The sequence below is a fragment of the Bos taurus genome, chromosome 4 (assembly GCF_002263795.3).
Source record: "Bos taurus isolate L1 Dominette 01449 registration number 42190680 breed Hereford chromosome 4, ARS-UCD2.0, whole genome shotgun sequence".
Classification (NCBI taxonomy): domain Eukaryota; kingdom Metazoa; phylum Chordata; class Mammalia; order Artiodactyla; family Bovidae; genus Bos; species Bos taurus.
Window position 1 is genome coordinate 77,591,228 of NC_037331.1, and position 13,386 is coordinate 77,604,613.

The 13,386-nt window shown below is 43.7% G+C and overlaps 1 protein-coding gene across 3 annotated transcripts in view; it reads right to left on the reverse strand.

Moving 5' to 3' along the window:
• The window catches only part of HECW1 (HECT, C2 and WW domain containing E3 ubiquitin protein ligase 1), a 479,331-nt gene that overhangs the window by 55,673 nt on the left and 410,272 nt on the right, over positions 1 to 13,386 (reverse strand). For all 3 annotated transcript variants that reach the window (XM_024991127.2, XM_003585989.6, XM_024991128.2), the window contains exons 20-22: positions 11,860 to 11,980; positions 10,896 to 11,009; positions 9,684 to 9,836 (exon numbers count right to left, since the gene is read on the reverse strand). In XM_024991127.2, coding sequence (XP_024846895.1) covers positions 9,684 to 9,836; positions 10,896 to 11,009; positions 11,860 to 11,980 — 388 coding nt within the window. The remainder of the gene's footprint in view (positions 1 to 9,683; positions 9,837 to 10,895; positions 11,010 to 11,859; positions 11,981 to 13,386) is intronic.

The following is a 13,386-nucleotide window of genomic DNA, read 5'->3' on the forward strand; positions in this document are numbered from 1 at the left end:
CCTGCATATAGGTTTCTCAAAAGGCAGGTCAGGTGGTCTGGTATTCCCATCTCTTTCAGAATTTTCCACAGTTTATTGTGACCCACACAGTCAAAGGCTTTGGCATAGTCAATAAAGCAGAAATAGATGTTTTTCTGGAACTCTCTTGCTTTTTCGATGATCCAGCGGATGTTGGCAATTTGATCTCTGGTTCCTCTGCCTTTTCTAAAACCAGCTTGAACATCTGGAAGTTCACAGTTCACGTATTGCTGAAGCCTGGCTAAAGCCCAAAGTCCCTAGATGCCATTAAATGCGTTTCCCTATCTGGTGCAAGAAGTCTTTACAGCTTTTGTTTTCTCTGTTTTTCAGTCAAACACAACTGACACCTGTTTGTTCACCTGCCATCCTTCTGTGAATTTCAGGCCCTCTCCCTGGAAGTTTCCTTTCCCCATCTCTGCCAGCCAACTATTCTCACTCATTTTTAAAGCTCCGTATACCTAATACGGATAATTACGTAATGTGCAAAGTGCTATAATAGAAGTACAGATAACATTTATCACATTGTATTGCAATTTGCCCAGAGGGAAAATAGAGGGGGCTAGAACCTACTGCAGTCAGGTTTTCTGGGTTCCAACCCCAGCCTGGTTTGTGATTATCTCTGAGTTTGCTAATGTTTGCACCTTATTTTCTTCTATAGCCTGGGTTTCTCCTATGCTGCTGCTGCTGCTGCTAAGTTGCTTCAGTGGTGTCCGACTCTGTGCGACCCCACAGACAGCAGCCCACCAGGCTCCCCAGTCCCTGGGATTCTCCAGGCAAGAATACTGGAGTGGGTTGCCATTTCCTTCTCCAAAGCATGAAGGTGAAAAGTGAAAGTGAAGTCGCTCAGTCGTGTCCGACTCTGAGCAACCCCATGGACTGCAGCCCACCGGGCTCCTCTGTCCATGGGATTTTCCAGGCAAGAGTACTGGAGTGGGGTGCCATCGCCTTCTCCGGGTTTCTCCTATAGCCCTGGGTTATAGGGCTGTTGGAAGTATCTAGAATAGTGCTTAGCATGTTTAACAAATTTTCAATTAATGTTTTATTGTTTAGCTTTATATTCACTTCTGTATCTTGAGAGACATAAAATCAGCCTACAATGATGATTAAAAGGATAAAAAAATCAGCATGAGTACATCATTAATATGCAAATGGAAATCATAATCAAAGAATAAAGATAAGGAATTTGGAATATTACTTTAAGATTTCTGGATCAAAGACACATACATTGGACACATACAGTTAGGGAAATGGTAATATTTTTAGTGGATGAACTGAAAGTCCTGAATTGTACAGGCTCTTTCAGATATTTTTAATCCCTGTCATGCACTCCTCATGGGTTTCCTATCATTTTCTGTCCCACTCTGTGACCTTGGGGATAGGCCATTATTGCTGCAATAGTTGGAGATTCCTTGCCCTCTGGTCCATGGTTGGCTTGGCCAGTGGGACTGGTGGGTGGAAGAAGGACGTTGTGCTATTTCCTGGCCTTTTTCTACCTGATTTAGGGTGGGCAGGGCTGTGTCCATATGTGACCACAGTTCTCATGGGAGGCCCAATGGGGTTCCAGCTCCACCTCCTCTCTCTTACTTGGCATGAGTGTTAGCCTTGCAATTTTAACAATGTCCCTATCAACTTGGAAATTCTGTGGTACAAATGTAGCTAGAGTTACTCCACATTTCTGCTCAAAACCCATCAATCCCCACCTTTAGCAGGACTTAACATAAACCTTTAAGTTGGAGGGTCAAGAGATAAGAAAGATAGCTACAAATAAAAACACCAGAAAGAACCAGATGGAAACAAGATGGCAATGAATCTGACCTCATCTGACAGACCCTGAATCTCATCAGACACTGATATTTACTATATTAGCATATTAAATGACACACCTACCTTTGACCATGACTGGATATTAAGTATCAAAAAAGGCTGAGGTGTGGCATCACACTCCCTTGAAAAAGCCTTGCTCCTTCCCCAGTAGACTAAAGCACAGGTCTCTTCATCATTAGCCTTATTTCTTCTCCCTTTGTCTTTACTCCTAAAAATTAAATCCCTCCCATCTGGTGGGTGAGTTGTTGTTTGGTGAACTTAGTCTGTGCTTCTCCATTCTTTGGTTATTTAATAAAGCTTGTGCTGCATCAATCTCGGCTTCAGTTTTGTTATTTGGCTGCTCTAACCAAAGGGAAGAAGAACCCTCCTCCTGTGCCACTGCAGAGAGCCTCCGGAGCTAGGGCCAAAGCAGGGTTCATACAACCTAACTGGGGAATACAAACAAGTAATGAAACAATTATGGAAAGTCCTTTTAGGCTGAAGGTCAAAAAAATAGATTTTTTTTCAGTTTACTTATTATGTGTGTATAGAATCCTCACCATATTTATTCATGATAGTATCTCTCAGCACTTCACTAGAAACAAAGGGAAGGAGGTAGAAACCTTTTGATTTCCAGGCTGCATCCCAGCATATGCAAAGCCCACACACAGCAAGCAGGAAGCAGAGAATTTCAAGTAGCTACAGTCAGGGAGGAGCCAGCAGGGAAGGACCTGGGGTCAGAGGCCCCTTTGCCCATCTCTGGGGTACTGCCTGGCCTGGGGGTGACTGGCAGAGGCCCATGGTGCAGGGGCAGTGTGTGTAGGGCGACCTTGTGTCAGTAATAAGCAGAGTGTGGGCATTGTGCAGAGCTGAGTGCAAAGCTCCCAGGGGACATGTGTGTTTGTCGTCAACACTGTAAGGGATTTACAACCACAGATGAGAAATGAAAGTGTGACCTTTGAGCAGTTAACTGCCCCTGGTTTATATGAGACCTCTGTCTTAATGGCCCTGGTAGAAGGAAGTGGCTCATGTGGCTTGTGGAACAAGCCTTATTCATGCACCCAAACTTCTGTTCATGCACCCAAATGAACTGTTCTTTTGAACACCTTAAGTGCCAGGCCTGTACTAGGGTTAAATAAGACAGACCCATCTCTGCTTTCATGGAGCTTACTCTCTAGGGGGATACAGACAAAACAGAGTGTGGGACACAGAGGAAGGTCAGTGAAAAGATAAAGAACTTGAATAATAATTTAAAAAATGACCCATGCAAAGAGGCCTCTTCCAGCCACACCCGAGCAATATTTCCATCCAGGGTGATGTTTAATCCTGTAAAGCTGATCGATTTTCTCTCTGTTTATTTCTGGCCTATAGGCCTGTCTGCGGAGGGAAGAGAGGGCAGGGGCCGGGAGTCACTTCCCTTCCAGGCAGACTCCTGTCCTCGCCCATCCTGTGTTAGGGACAATTTCCAGCTTTACAAGGTCAAGGCTCTGACTGTGAGGAGCCCTGTAATCTTTTGGTCTCTGTTTTCTCATGACTGATGTATTGGTCATAGTAAGTGTCATCTTCCTCACCGCCCATGTGGACTGTGGGATGAAGTGTCCTGGGGAGTGAGGGAAGGAAGAAGGCCAGGCGCCTACATCTGGGATCAGCCGATGGGTCAGCGCCACCTGGCTGGCCCAACCTCTGAGAACTCAGGGTTCAGGTTTCCTCAGTGGCCCCGTCCCACCCCCGCCCGCCCCTGTGCAGTCACAGTGACAAAGCCTCAGGCAGGGGTCTCAGGATCCACTTGCTGCCACACTTTGCGCAAGGCCTGGAGTGACTTCATTCGGGTGTTGACCCTTCCTGGGTGCACTTTTGTCAAAATGGCCCAGCACTTGGGTGCCCTCACTTTTCTTGGTAAAACCATCTGCCCTGGGGTGCAGAACGGCTCACAGGAAAATATCCAGAAGGAATAACTGCAGCGTTACCATCTGATTCAAACGCCCACAGCCCAGCAGGGCTTCCTTTTCAAGGCTAAAGCAGACTCGGCCCCAGTGGCTCAAGTTCTGTCCACTGGTAGTGACCTCCTGTCTCCCCTAGGACCTCTGAGGCACTAATGAAACATGAGTCCCACCCTGTGTGAGGGTCATGGTTCAATCTGGGACTAGTACTGGCTTTGCATTTGGGCTTTTCTGTCAGTCAGGGGCTTAGGAGACTGAGGTTCAGAGTCAGAGCCTCAGAGCAGAGGGGAGGTCCCAGATCACTTCATAACATCTCATCATTCCATGTGAACTCTCACCTGCCTGAGCTCTGTTCAGATTGCTAGTTGCTCCGAAAGCTCCTTGCCATTTTGCTTCTGGGCTACACAGCAAATATTTCCAATGTAGGAACAGCAGTGGGTAAAAGTCCTCAAGTCCTTTCCTTTGCAAAGACAGCAGGTAACAAGCACCTCTGGGCCAGACTTTGTCACACCTTTGACTTTTATAAAGGATCCATCCAGAGAGCTTTGCTAATTCTTGCAACATCTCTGCTGTTTCCTTCCTCCGGGTGTAACTGACACATCGACCTGGCCTCATCCAGCCGGAGATGTTCAGAGACAACAGAGCCTGCCTGAGAACAGGGTCCAGGCAGCTGGCAAGGCATCTCTTGAGGCCACTCTCAAGTGGTAATGAGTTGGCCAGAAGGCCAGGGAGTCTCCTGTGTATTCCATCAGGCCTTAGTCTGTAGACTTCCCTATGTCACTCCTGTGCTTGGCCCCAATGTTTCCTCCAGAACACTCGGTCCCCTTCACACCACTAGGGCACTTAACCTCATGAACCTCTGTCACTATCCAAACACAGCTCCTGTGATCATCCCCTGATGTCCTAAGCTCTGTCCTCCCAATCCTGTGCTCTGAATCCCTGGGGACCCCTTTGTATCCTCTGTATGCCCCCTCCAGCTTCTGCCTTCTTGGACTGCCTTCTTCCCCACAAGCAGGTCTTCACTGGAGCACCTCCATCCCTGTCCTATTCCTCCCAAGCTGGAACACCCTGGCCACTCATTCTCAGCTTTCCCCAGGGACCTGGGGCTCTGGCCACCCCGGACTCATCAGTATCCTCCACCTCTGCGAGCTCCCATCTCCTCCTTCCTCCTGAGCCAATCTGCCTGTGTTGTTCTTGCTGTTCAGTTACTCAGTTGTGTCCTACTCTTTGTGACACCATGGACTGTAGCACGTTAGGCTTCCCTGTCCTTCACCAACTCCCAGAGCTTGCTCAAACTCATGTCTGTTGAGTCAGTGATGCCATCCAACCATCTCATCCTCTGTGGTCCCCTTCTCCTCCTGCCCTCAATCTTTCCCAGCATCAGGGTCTTTTCCAATGAGTCGGATCTTCGCATCAGGTGGCCAAAGTATTGGAGTTTCAGCTTTAGCACCAATCCTTCCAATGAATATTCAGGATTGATCTCCTTTAGGATGGACTGGTTGGATCTCCTTGCAGTCCAGGGGACTCTCAAGAGTCTTATCCAACACCACAGTTCAAAAGCATCAGTTCTTCAGTGCTCAGCCTTCTTTATGTCCAACTCTCACATCCATACATGACTACTGTAAAAACATAGCTTTGACTATACAGACCTTTGTCAGCAATGTAATGTCTCTGCTTTTTAATATGCTGTCTATGTTTCTCATAGCTTTTCTTCCAAGGAGCAAGCGTCTTTTAATTTCATGACTGTGTTAGTGTTTCCCAATCTCAGTTTCCAGCCCAGATTTCCAAGGCAATATTCCAGGTACGTACTAATATACCCACCTGTATTAATAATGGAACCTGCAATTTCTACCTGTCAAAGAGTGAATTCCTCCTCTTTCCTCTAAGTGTTGTCTATTTCATGTAATTCTCATCACAGTGACCATCCCAACCCATCGCATGGTGCAACCAGAAACCTTAGACTTTTTCTATATTTCTCTCTCCCTCTCACCTCAACAGTCAAACAGTAAAACAACTAGCTGAGTCTCTTCTCCCTCTGAGATGTTCTTAAGGTTAGTCCCCTCCTTTCTCAGACCCCACTTCTACCTCAGTTTGAATTCTGTTTCTCCCTGTGATGTATCAACCTCTCTGGAGCTGGTCTCAGCTCTTTCCAGCCTTTTGTCCTTAAAATTTTCCCCACACTATGGCAAGATTTACTTTTTAAAAACACAGACCCAGTGACAGTATTCTCTTTATGTGATGCGACCATCTGCCTCTCTGTCTCCAGCCTCATTCTCACAACCCCAAAAGCCATTCTCTGTTCTGATCTGTCTACACTGCTTGCCAAAGGCTCCATTTCCTCTCACACCTTTCAATTCTTGTTTCCAATATTGGCTCCTCAAAACACTTTTCTCCTCTGCTCTGTTGATTCTCCTACTCAACTATCAGTAAAGATTGGCACATATATCCACTCCTTTTCATAAAAAAAAAAGCAAAAAAAAGAAGAAAAAGACGGCACAATTATTCCCTTTTTATGAGATTCCCTGGTTTTATTCCCCACTGCACCATCCCCTACCTTGGGTTGAGTGAGACACTTTCCTTCATGATTTAATACAATTCCCAGGCTTATATATGTATCTCAGACGTACACACACACACGTATTATATATGTATAACTTGGCATTTAAGATACTATAGTGGAATTACAGATTTACTCATGTGCTCTCTCCCTTTGAGGGAAGAAACCACGTTCACTTCACTTTTGTATTCTCCCAACACACAGCATGCACTTGGTTTACAACTGTTCAGTTAATGAATGTATCCCCACAACACCCAGCAGAGTCCTATATGCTGTAATGTTTGTGAAAGCATTTCCTTAGTGATTGCTAACTCTAATTCATAACCTCTAAGACACCATCTTAAATTTCATGCACATAGACTGAGAGAATTGGGGGATTATATGAAGTATAATCTGCATACCTATATAGTCTTTAAAAATTATTGATTGATTGATTGATTTTTGGCTGTGCTGGGTCTCCACTGATGCGTGTGGGCTTTTTCTAGGTGTGAGTGGCGGCTGCTCTCTGTTGTGCTGTGTGCATTTCTCATCGTGGGGCTTCTCTTGTGGCAAAACAATGAGCTCTGGGTGCGCAGGCTTCAGTAGCTACAGCACACGGGCCCAGCAGCTGTGGTTTGCGGGCTCCAGAGCTCCTGGGCTCCAGTAGTTTTGTGCATAGGCTTAGTTGCCCTGAGGCATGTGGAATCCTCCCAGACCAAGGATCAAACCTGTGTGCCCTGCACGAGCAGGAGGATTCTTAACCACTGGACCCAGGGAAGTCCCACATATATTCTTGTTTCATGGGGGTATGGTACTCTCCACTGTCTGAGTGAACCCTATCGGAATGTGACTGAGTTAGAGCTGGTCTTCAGTTCTTAGCCCTACATCTTCTCTGTAGTGACTTGCTGCTCTGCCCACACCATCAGGGGTGTTTCTGTCTCCCAAGCTACATCATCCACTTATTTGATAAGTTACATGAAAAGGAACAACAAAGGCAAAAAGCAACAAAAAAGCAACATTTGCTTCTTCACTTGTGCCAAACACTTGAAGCACATGCCCTGAGCAGGCACATGCCTTGCTCAGCTCAAGAGCTGACTCGTACAAATCAGTGAAGTTAGACCGCTCCTTCACACCATACACAAAAATAAACTCAAAATGGCTTGAAGACGCAAATATAACATTTGACACTATAAAACTCCTAAAAGAGAGCATGGGCAAACATTCCCTGAGATAAATTGACCAATGTTTTCTTACGTCAGTCTCCCAAGGCAAGATAAATAAAAGGAAAAATAAACAAATGGGACCTAATCAAACTTACAAGCTTTTGCACAGCAAAGGAAACCATAAACAAAACAAAAGACAATCTATGGATTAGGAGAAAATATTTGCAAATGATGTGGCTGATAAGGGCTTAATTTCCAAAGTGTACAAACAGCTCATACAACTCAATAACAAAAAAGCAAACAATGCAATAAAAAAATGGGCAGAAGATCTAGAGAGACATTTCTCCAAAGAAGACATACAGATGGCCAGTAGGCATGTAAAAGGATGCTCAACATTGATAAGTGTTATAGAAATGCAAGTCAAAACTACAATGAGGTACCACCTTACACAGATCAGAATGGCCATCATTTAAAAGTCTATAAATAATAAATGTTGGAGGGAGTGTGGTGAAAAGGGAACCCTCCTACACTGTTGGTGGGAATGTAAATTGATGCAACCACTATGGAGAACAGTATGGAGGTTCCTCAAAATACTAAAAACAGAGTTACCATATGATCCAGCAACCCCATTCCTGGGCATGTATCTGGATGAAAGTATAATTCAAAAAGGTGTATGTACCCTTATGTTTAAAAAGATACATGAATCCTTATGTTCATAGCCACACTATTTATAATCACCATTACATGGAAACAACCTAAATGTCCATCAATAGGTGAACAGATAAAGAAGATGTGGTGCATACACAATAGAACACTACTCAGCCACAAAAGAGAAAGAAAGAATGCCATTTGTTGCAAGCTGGATGGACCTAGAGAGTATCACACTAAATGAAGTAAGTCAGAAAGAGAAAGACAAATACCATATGATATCACTTAAATGGAGAATCTAAAATACAACACAAATGAACTTATCTTGGAAACAGAAACAGACTCAGACATAAGAGAACAGACTTAATGGTTGCCAAGTGGGAGAGTAGGGGAGGAGGGATGGGTTGGGAAGTTGGGATTAGCAGATGCAAACTATTATATATAGAATGGATAAACAACAAGGTCTTATTATATTGCACTGGGAACTATATCAATATCCTAAGATAAACCATAATGGAAAAGAATATGAAAAAAATATATATACATGTATAACTGAATCACTTTATTGTAAAGTAGACATTAGCACAACAATCTAAATCAATTATACTTCAATAAAATAAACTTTAAATAATTAAAGAAAAAGAAGAACTCAGAGCTGAGAGTGTTTGGAGAGAGAAGTTGGGGCTGTAGCTGGCAGCCTTAGCAGAGGTGTGTTGTTCTGATATTATGAAATCAAATTATGGGGATTTGGGCTGTAAGCCCAGTGGCCAGGTGTTACCCCAGAAGCTCCCTTCACCAGAAGCCCCATGACACATCATCAGTAAGTTATGTCAGATAAGAACCATGTCAGCAGTTTCCAGGACTCATTTCCCTCCTGATGACAGGAGCTCCTGTAGTGAAATCCGGGGTACTTTTCAAGTCGCGTGTGGGGGTGACAAAACAGGAAAGTGCATGCATCCTAGTTCTCCCATGCAGTTTTCTGGAGATTTCCACCCATATCTGAGGAATCTCAGCCACAGAAGTGCACAGAATTGACCGATACTGATCTTCTTACTCATTTCAGTTTAAGTGGTAATTGCCTCAAGATGAGAGGACATGTTGCACTTTCAAGTCAGAAGGATGCTGAGAGATCATCTAACCCAACAGCCTTATTTTAAAGCAAGATGCAGAAGCTGATGGCCACAGTACAAAAGCCATCAGTCCAAGATCAGAGAATCTCAAATCCATGAATATCTTCAAGAAGCCCTCCCTGGGAACGCTTAGGACTTTAGTAGAATTATCAACACTCAGGACCTATATCTACTTACCTCAGTGTTTCCTCAGAAGAAAAACTGTAGTATCTTACATCAATGTGCAGTTGATAGGAAATTTGCAGCATCTTTAGTGATTCATTTTGTATTCTGGGTGAAAACTAGGAGAGAATTTTGTTTCCAATGCTTTGTTGTTTACTTTCATCACCCCTCATGACATCGGGCCACTGCTTCAAACACAATGATCCTCAAGGAATACCACTGCCTTCTGACTGAGAAAGACCAGAACTTTCCAATATGAGAAAGTGAAAATTCCAGCTCTTACCATTCAAGATGGTTTTCTACAAAGGCAGACATGGGGCTGATCTGCACGGTGTAGGTGTCATTGGCAGAGTACTCGAAGAGTCCGTAGTAAGGGTTAAAGAGCTCCTGAGACAGAAGGAAGAAGAATTCTCTCGAAGGACCACTGTAGTCCAGGCTGCAAAGGAAGCAGAGGTCCGGGAAGCTCATCACATGAGGGAGGTGGGGGACCTGTCCCTATGCAGGACCTGGCTTGCCCTTTCAGACTCAGTGCCAGGAAAGTAGAGGGCAGCCTCTGCGCTTTACAATGGATCCCAAGGGAAGCCTAATTTGCTGAAGAAAATGAGGATGCAGTGATTGATTTGAGGATGATGTTCTTAAACATTTATGGCAGTGTTCCTTAAACTTCTTCCTCAATTACATCACACCTACTGGATAAAACACATAGCTGGTCCACAGCTGGACTTTGTCATGTGAGACAGAAAATAATTTCCTGTGATGGTGCATGCGCATGAATTGAAAACACTTTCTGCTAAGTTCATCCTGCTATGCCCTCCTGGGCGGGCTTGCTTTCCACGGTTGAGATGGTTTGCTATGAAATCACTGAAAGTACATGAAAAATTTGGTAAGCAGTCATATATGTGCTTCCCTGGTGGCTCAGTCATTAAAGAATCTGCCCACAAGGCTGGAGACCACCTGCAATGCACAAGACCTGGGTTTGACCCCTGGGTTGGGAAGATCCCCTGGAGCAGGAAATGGCAACCCGCTCTAATATTCTTGCCTGGTAAACCCCATGTTAGAGGAGCCTGGCAGGCTACATCCATGGGGTTGCAAGACTTAGCAACTCAACCACTACCACCACCACCAGTCATATGTGTGCACTCTTGGGGAAAGAGTTCTTTGATCAGATACTCAGAGGGATGGGTACACCAAGGGGATAGCTTTCAGGGTATATCCTGAAAAAGTAAAGATCTAGTAGATTGGTCTATATTTTGGGCTTATACTTTGAGCATGTGACCTCAGATTCTAGAACATGCCAATCATCTTAGGCTTTTGGAGAACATGAAATTCAAAGATTGGCAACACCTGGAGAGAAAGGCCTCCTGGGAGGATATGATCAGAACCACCTTGGGGCAAAGGCTTAGAGCCACCCTGCTCCTTGAGGAAAATCACCCAAGACCTGGGGGCTCTGGTCTACCCACACTGAGGTGTCTGCATGCAAGTGCTGGTGGCTTACCCCTCCTCTCCAACAAAGGTGATGTAGAGCTTGTTTCGCTGGAGCTCCTTCCGGGAATAGGCCATCACCTGATTGAAGGTTCCCTCCAACAGGTGGTCTCGACGAATGATGAGCCTAGAAATGAGAAGCCATGTGGGCGGGCAGCCAGGGCTTGGGCTCCAATGCTTGGGAATGTTCTAGGTGAGATGTGGGGGCCCAGGCTGATGAGCCTAGAAATGAGAAGCCATGTGGGCGGGCAGCCAGGGCTTGGGCTCCAATGCTTGGGAATGTTCTAGGTGAGATGTGGGGGCCCAGGCTGACAGTCTCACTCCCTAGGCTCTTCATCAAGGTACAGATTCCATCAGTTCAACCATGCACTTACTCTGACACTCTTTTCAAAATGATAAAAGTACCAGGACAACACGTACCAGTTTATAATGGGACACACTCCATCCATATTATACTACTGCCAGGATTTTTTTTTTTTTTTTTATCAATTCTAAGAAGAATCTCTTAAGTTGAATACCTGAATTTGGGTTCAGCTTTTCAAGATGAAAATAGTAATCATATAGCGGGGAGAAACAACTTCTTACTTAGATCCCCAAATCAAAGCTTTTTGACTAATGAGTAGTTAAATTTGTCCCAAAAATATGTAAAGGGAAACATAAGACTTTTTATTTAGTTCAAGATTCCTTGTTTTCTGAGAAGGCCTGCCATTGATTTTATACATGGTTTTGTCTGAAATCGACTGTTCTTCCTCTCTCTCCTTACCTTCTCTTCCTGGCTCCCTTCCAATTTCTTAACCTCCTTTCTTCTTTCCAACTTCCTAACTTTTTCTTTCCTCAATTTTATGACCATGACTGATGTCATACCATGGTATCCGATTTCCAGACAAATATTACCAAGTTATAGAGGAGAAAACGATAGAAACATCTTCCAACTGAATTCAGTGCCAAGCTCAGTGGAGCTCAATTAAATCACTCACTTAATTTTCCCTGGACCCTGACCAAATCCTTTGGCTTCCAGTTTTCGGTAGAAATTGCGGAGCTTGGCCTCAAAGTCTCTCCTGTAGGGTGAAGGGGCTCTTGCACTGGCTCTCTGTAAACCTGCAGAGAAGCACATAGGCTGAAGGTCATCACTTTTTACTGAAGAACAAATATGCAGAGAGCAATGGTAGTGGGAGGTCCAACCAGAGGCACAATCCTAAGTCTTCATATTTTTCTCCTTCAAGAAGTTTCCCTATCACTCCCTCAGTCACTTTGATAATAACCAGAAATAATATGATGCAGAGAAAAATAAATTCTGATGACAATACATACTTATATTTTACATTTCATTTCAAATTGTATCTCTCTTCAAAATACCTGGATGAGCATATTTATTGGCTTAATTTACCTAAATATTCAAAAATGACATAAATCAAATTAGGCTCTTATAAGTTGCTATAAGTGAATGTAACTACAATGGAGCAACCAAGATTGTAATATATGTGTATATTGTACTTCTCTAACTATATTGACCTTGATGCTTATATAAACATACCTATTAGAACACAGAGTATTTAGGGGTTTATATTAGATTATCATGTACCATAAAAGAAAAATTATTAAGAATATTATTATTAATAATAATTCCTTACTATTTATAGAAGGAGCTTTTGTATCACTTAGAATGTTTTGTAAATGCCTTATTATCTTTATATACCTTTCAATGAAAAAAGGACTGGAAAAGATAACATTTTTTCGCAAGTTTCCCAGATGGCTAGGATCACAGTTTGCTCCTGCAACAACTAATGTTTAGTTTATGTTCCAGATATTGAATTTATAATCTGGAGAAGACTGACACCATCAAACTCACAGAAATGAGAATATAATTACAGGTTGAGATGATTGTTACCCATGAAGGAAGAGAACTCAGTTCTCAGAGATCACAGGACACTCTAGCCAAGTTCAGGAAGGCTTCCCTGGGAAACATGTGAAGAATAAGTAGGCATGAATTAGACTGAGTGAGTTACGAAAGGCTTCTGTTTAGCTAAGAGAAGAGATGAGCTGGGAGAAGATTCTAGGTAGAGCACCAGCATGTGCAAAGGTACTGAGGCAGGATGGAAAGTGGTGCTTCAGTTTATCTGGAGCACAGGGAGTGAGGACCAGAATGATGTAAAACAAAGCTTGGGAGGTGGGCAGGAGACAGGTCAAATAGGATACAGTACAAATAGGATAAGGTTTTCTCTTTTAAATAATTTAATGATTTTGTTCAATGTTAAACACAACAGAAAGTTAGTGTGTAGGAGCCAAGATGATGTATCTAGAGTTATAGAAACCTCAGTCTTTCTGCAGTAGACAGAGAAAACCATAGAGGTTCAGAATGGATTTAGCCCACCTAAACTGGACTAGGGTGGTGTCAGTGGAGATGAGAATAGGACAGATTGGAGATGTGTTTAGGAGGCAATGAACTGGATATAGGTAGGAAGTAAAGGTGAGTTTCAGACATTATAATGGAATGGACTTTGGCG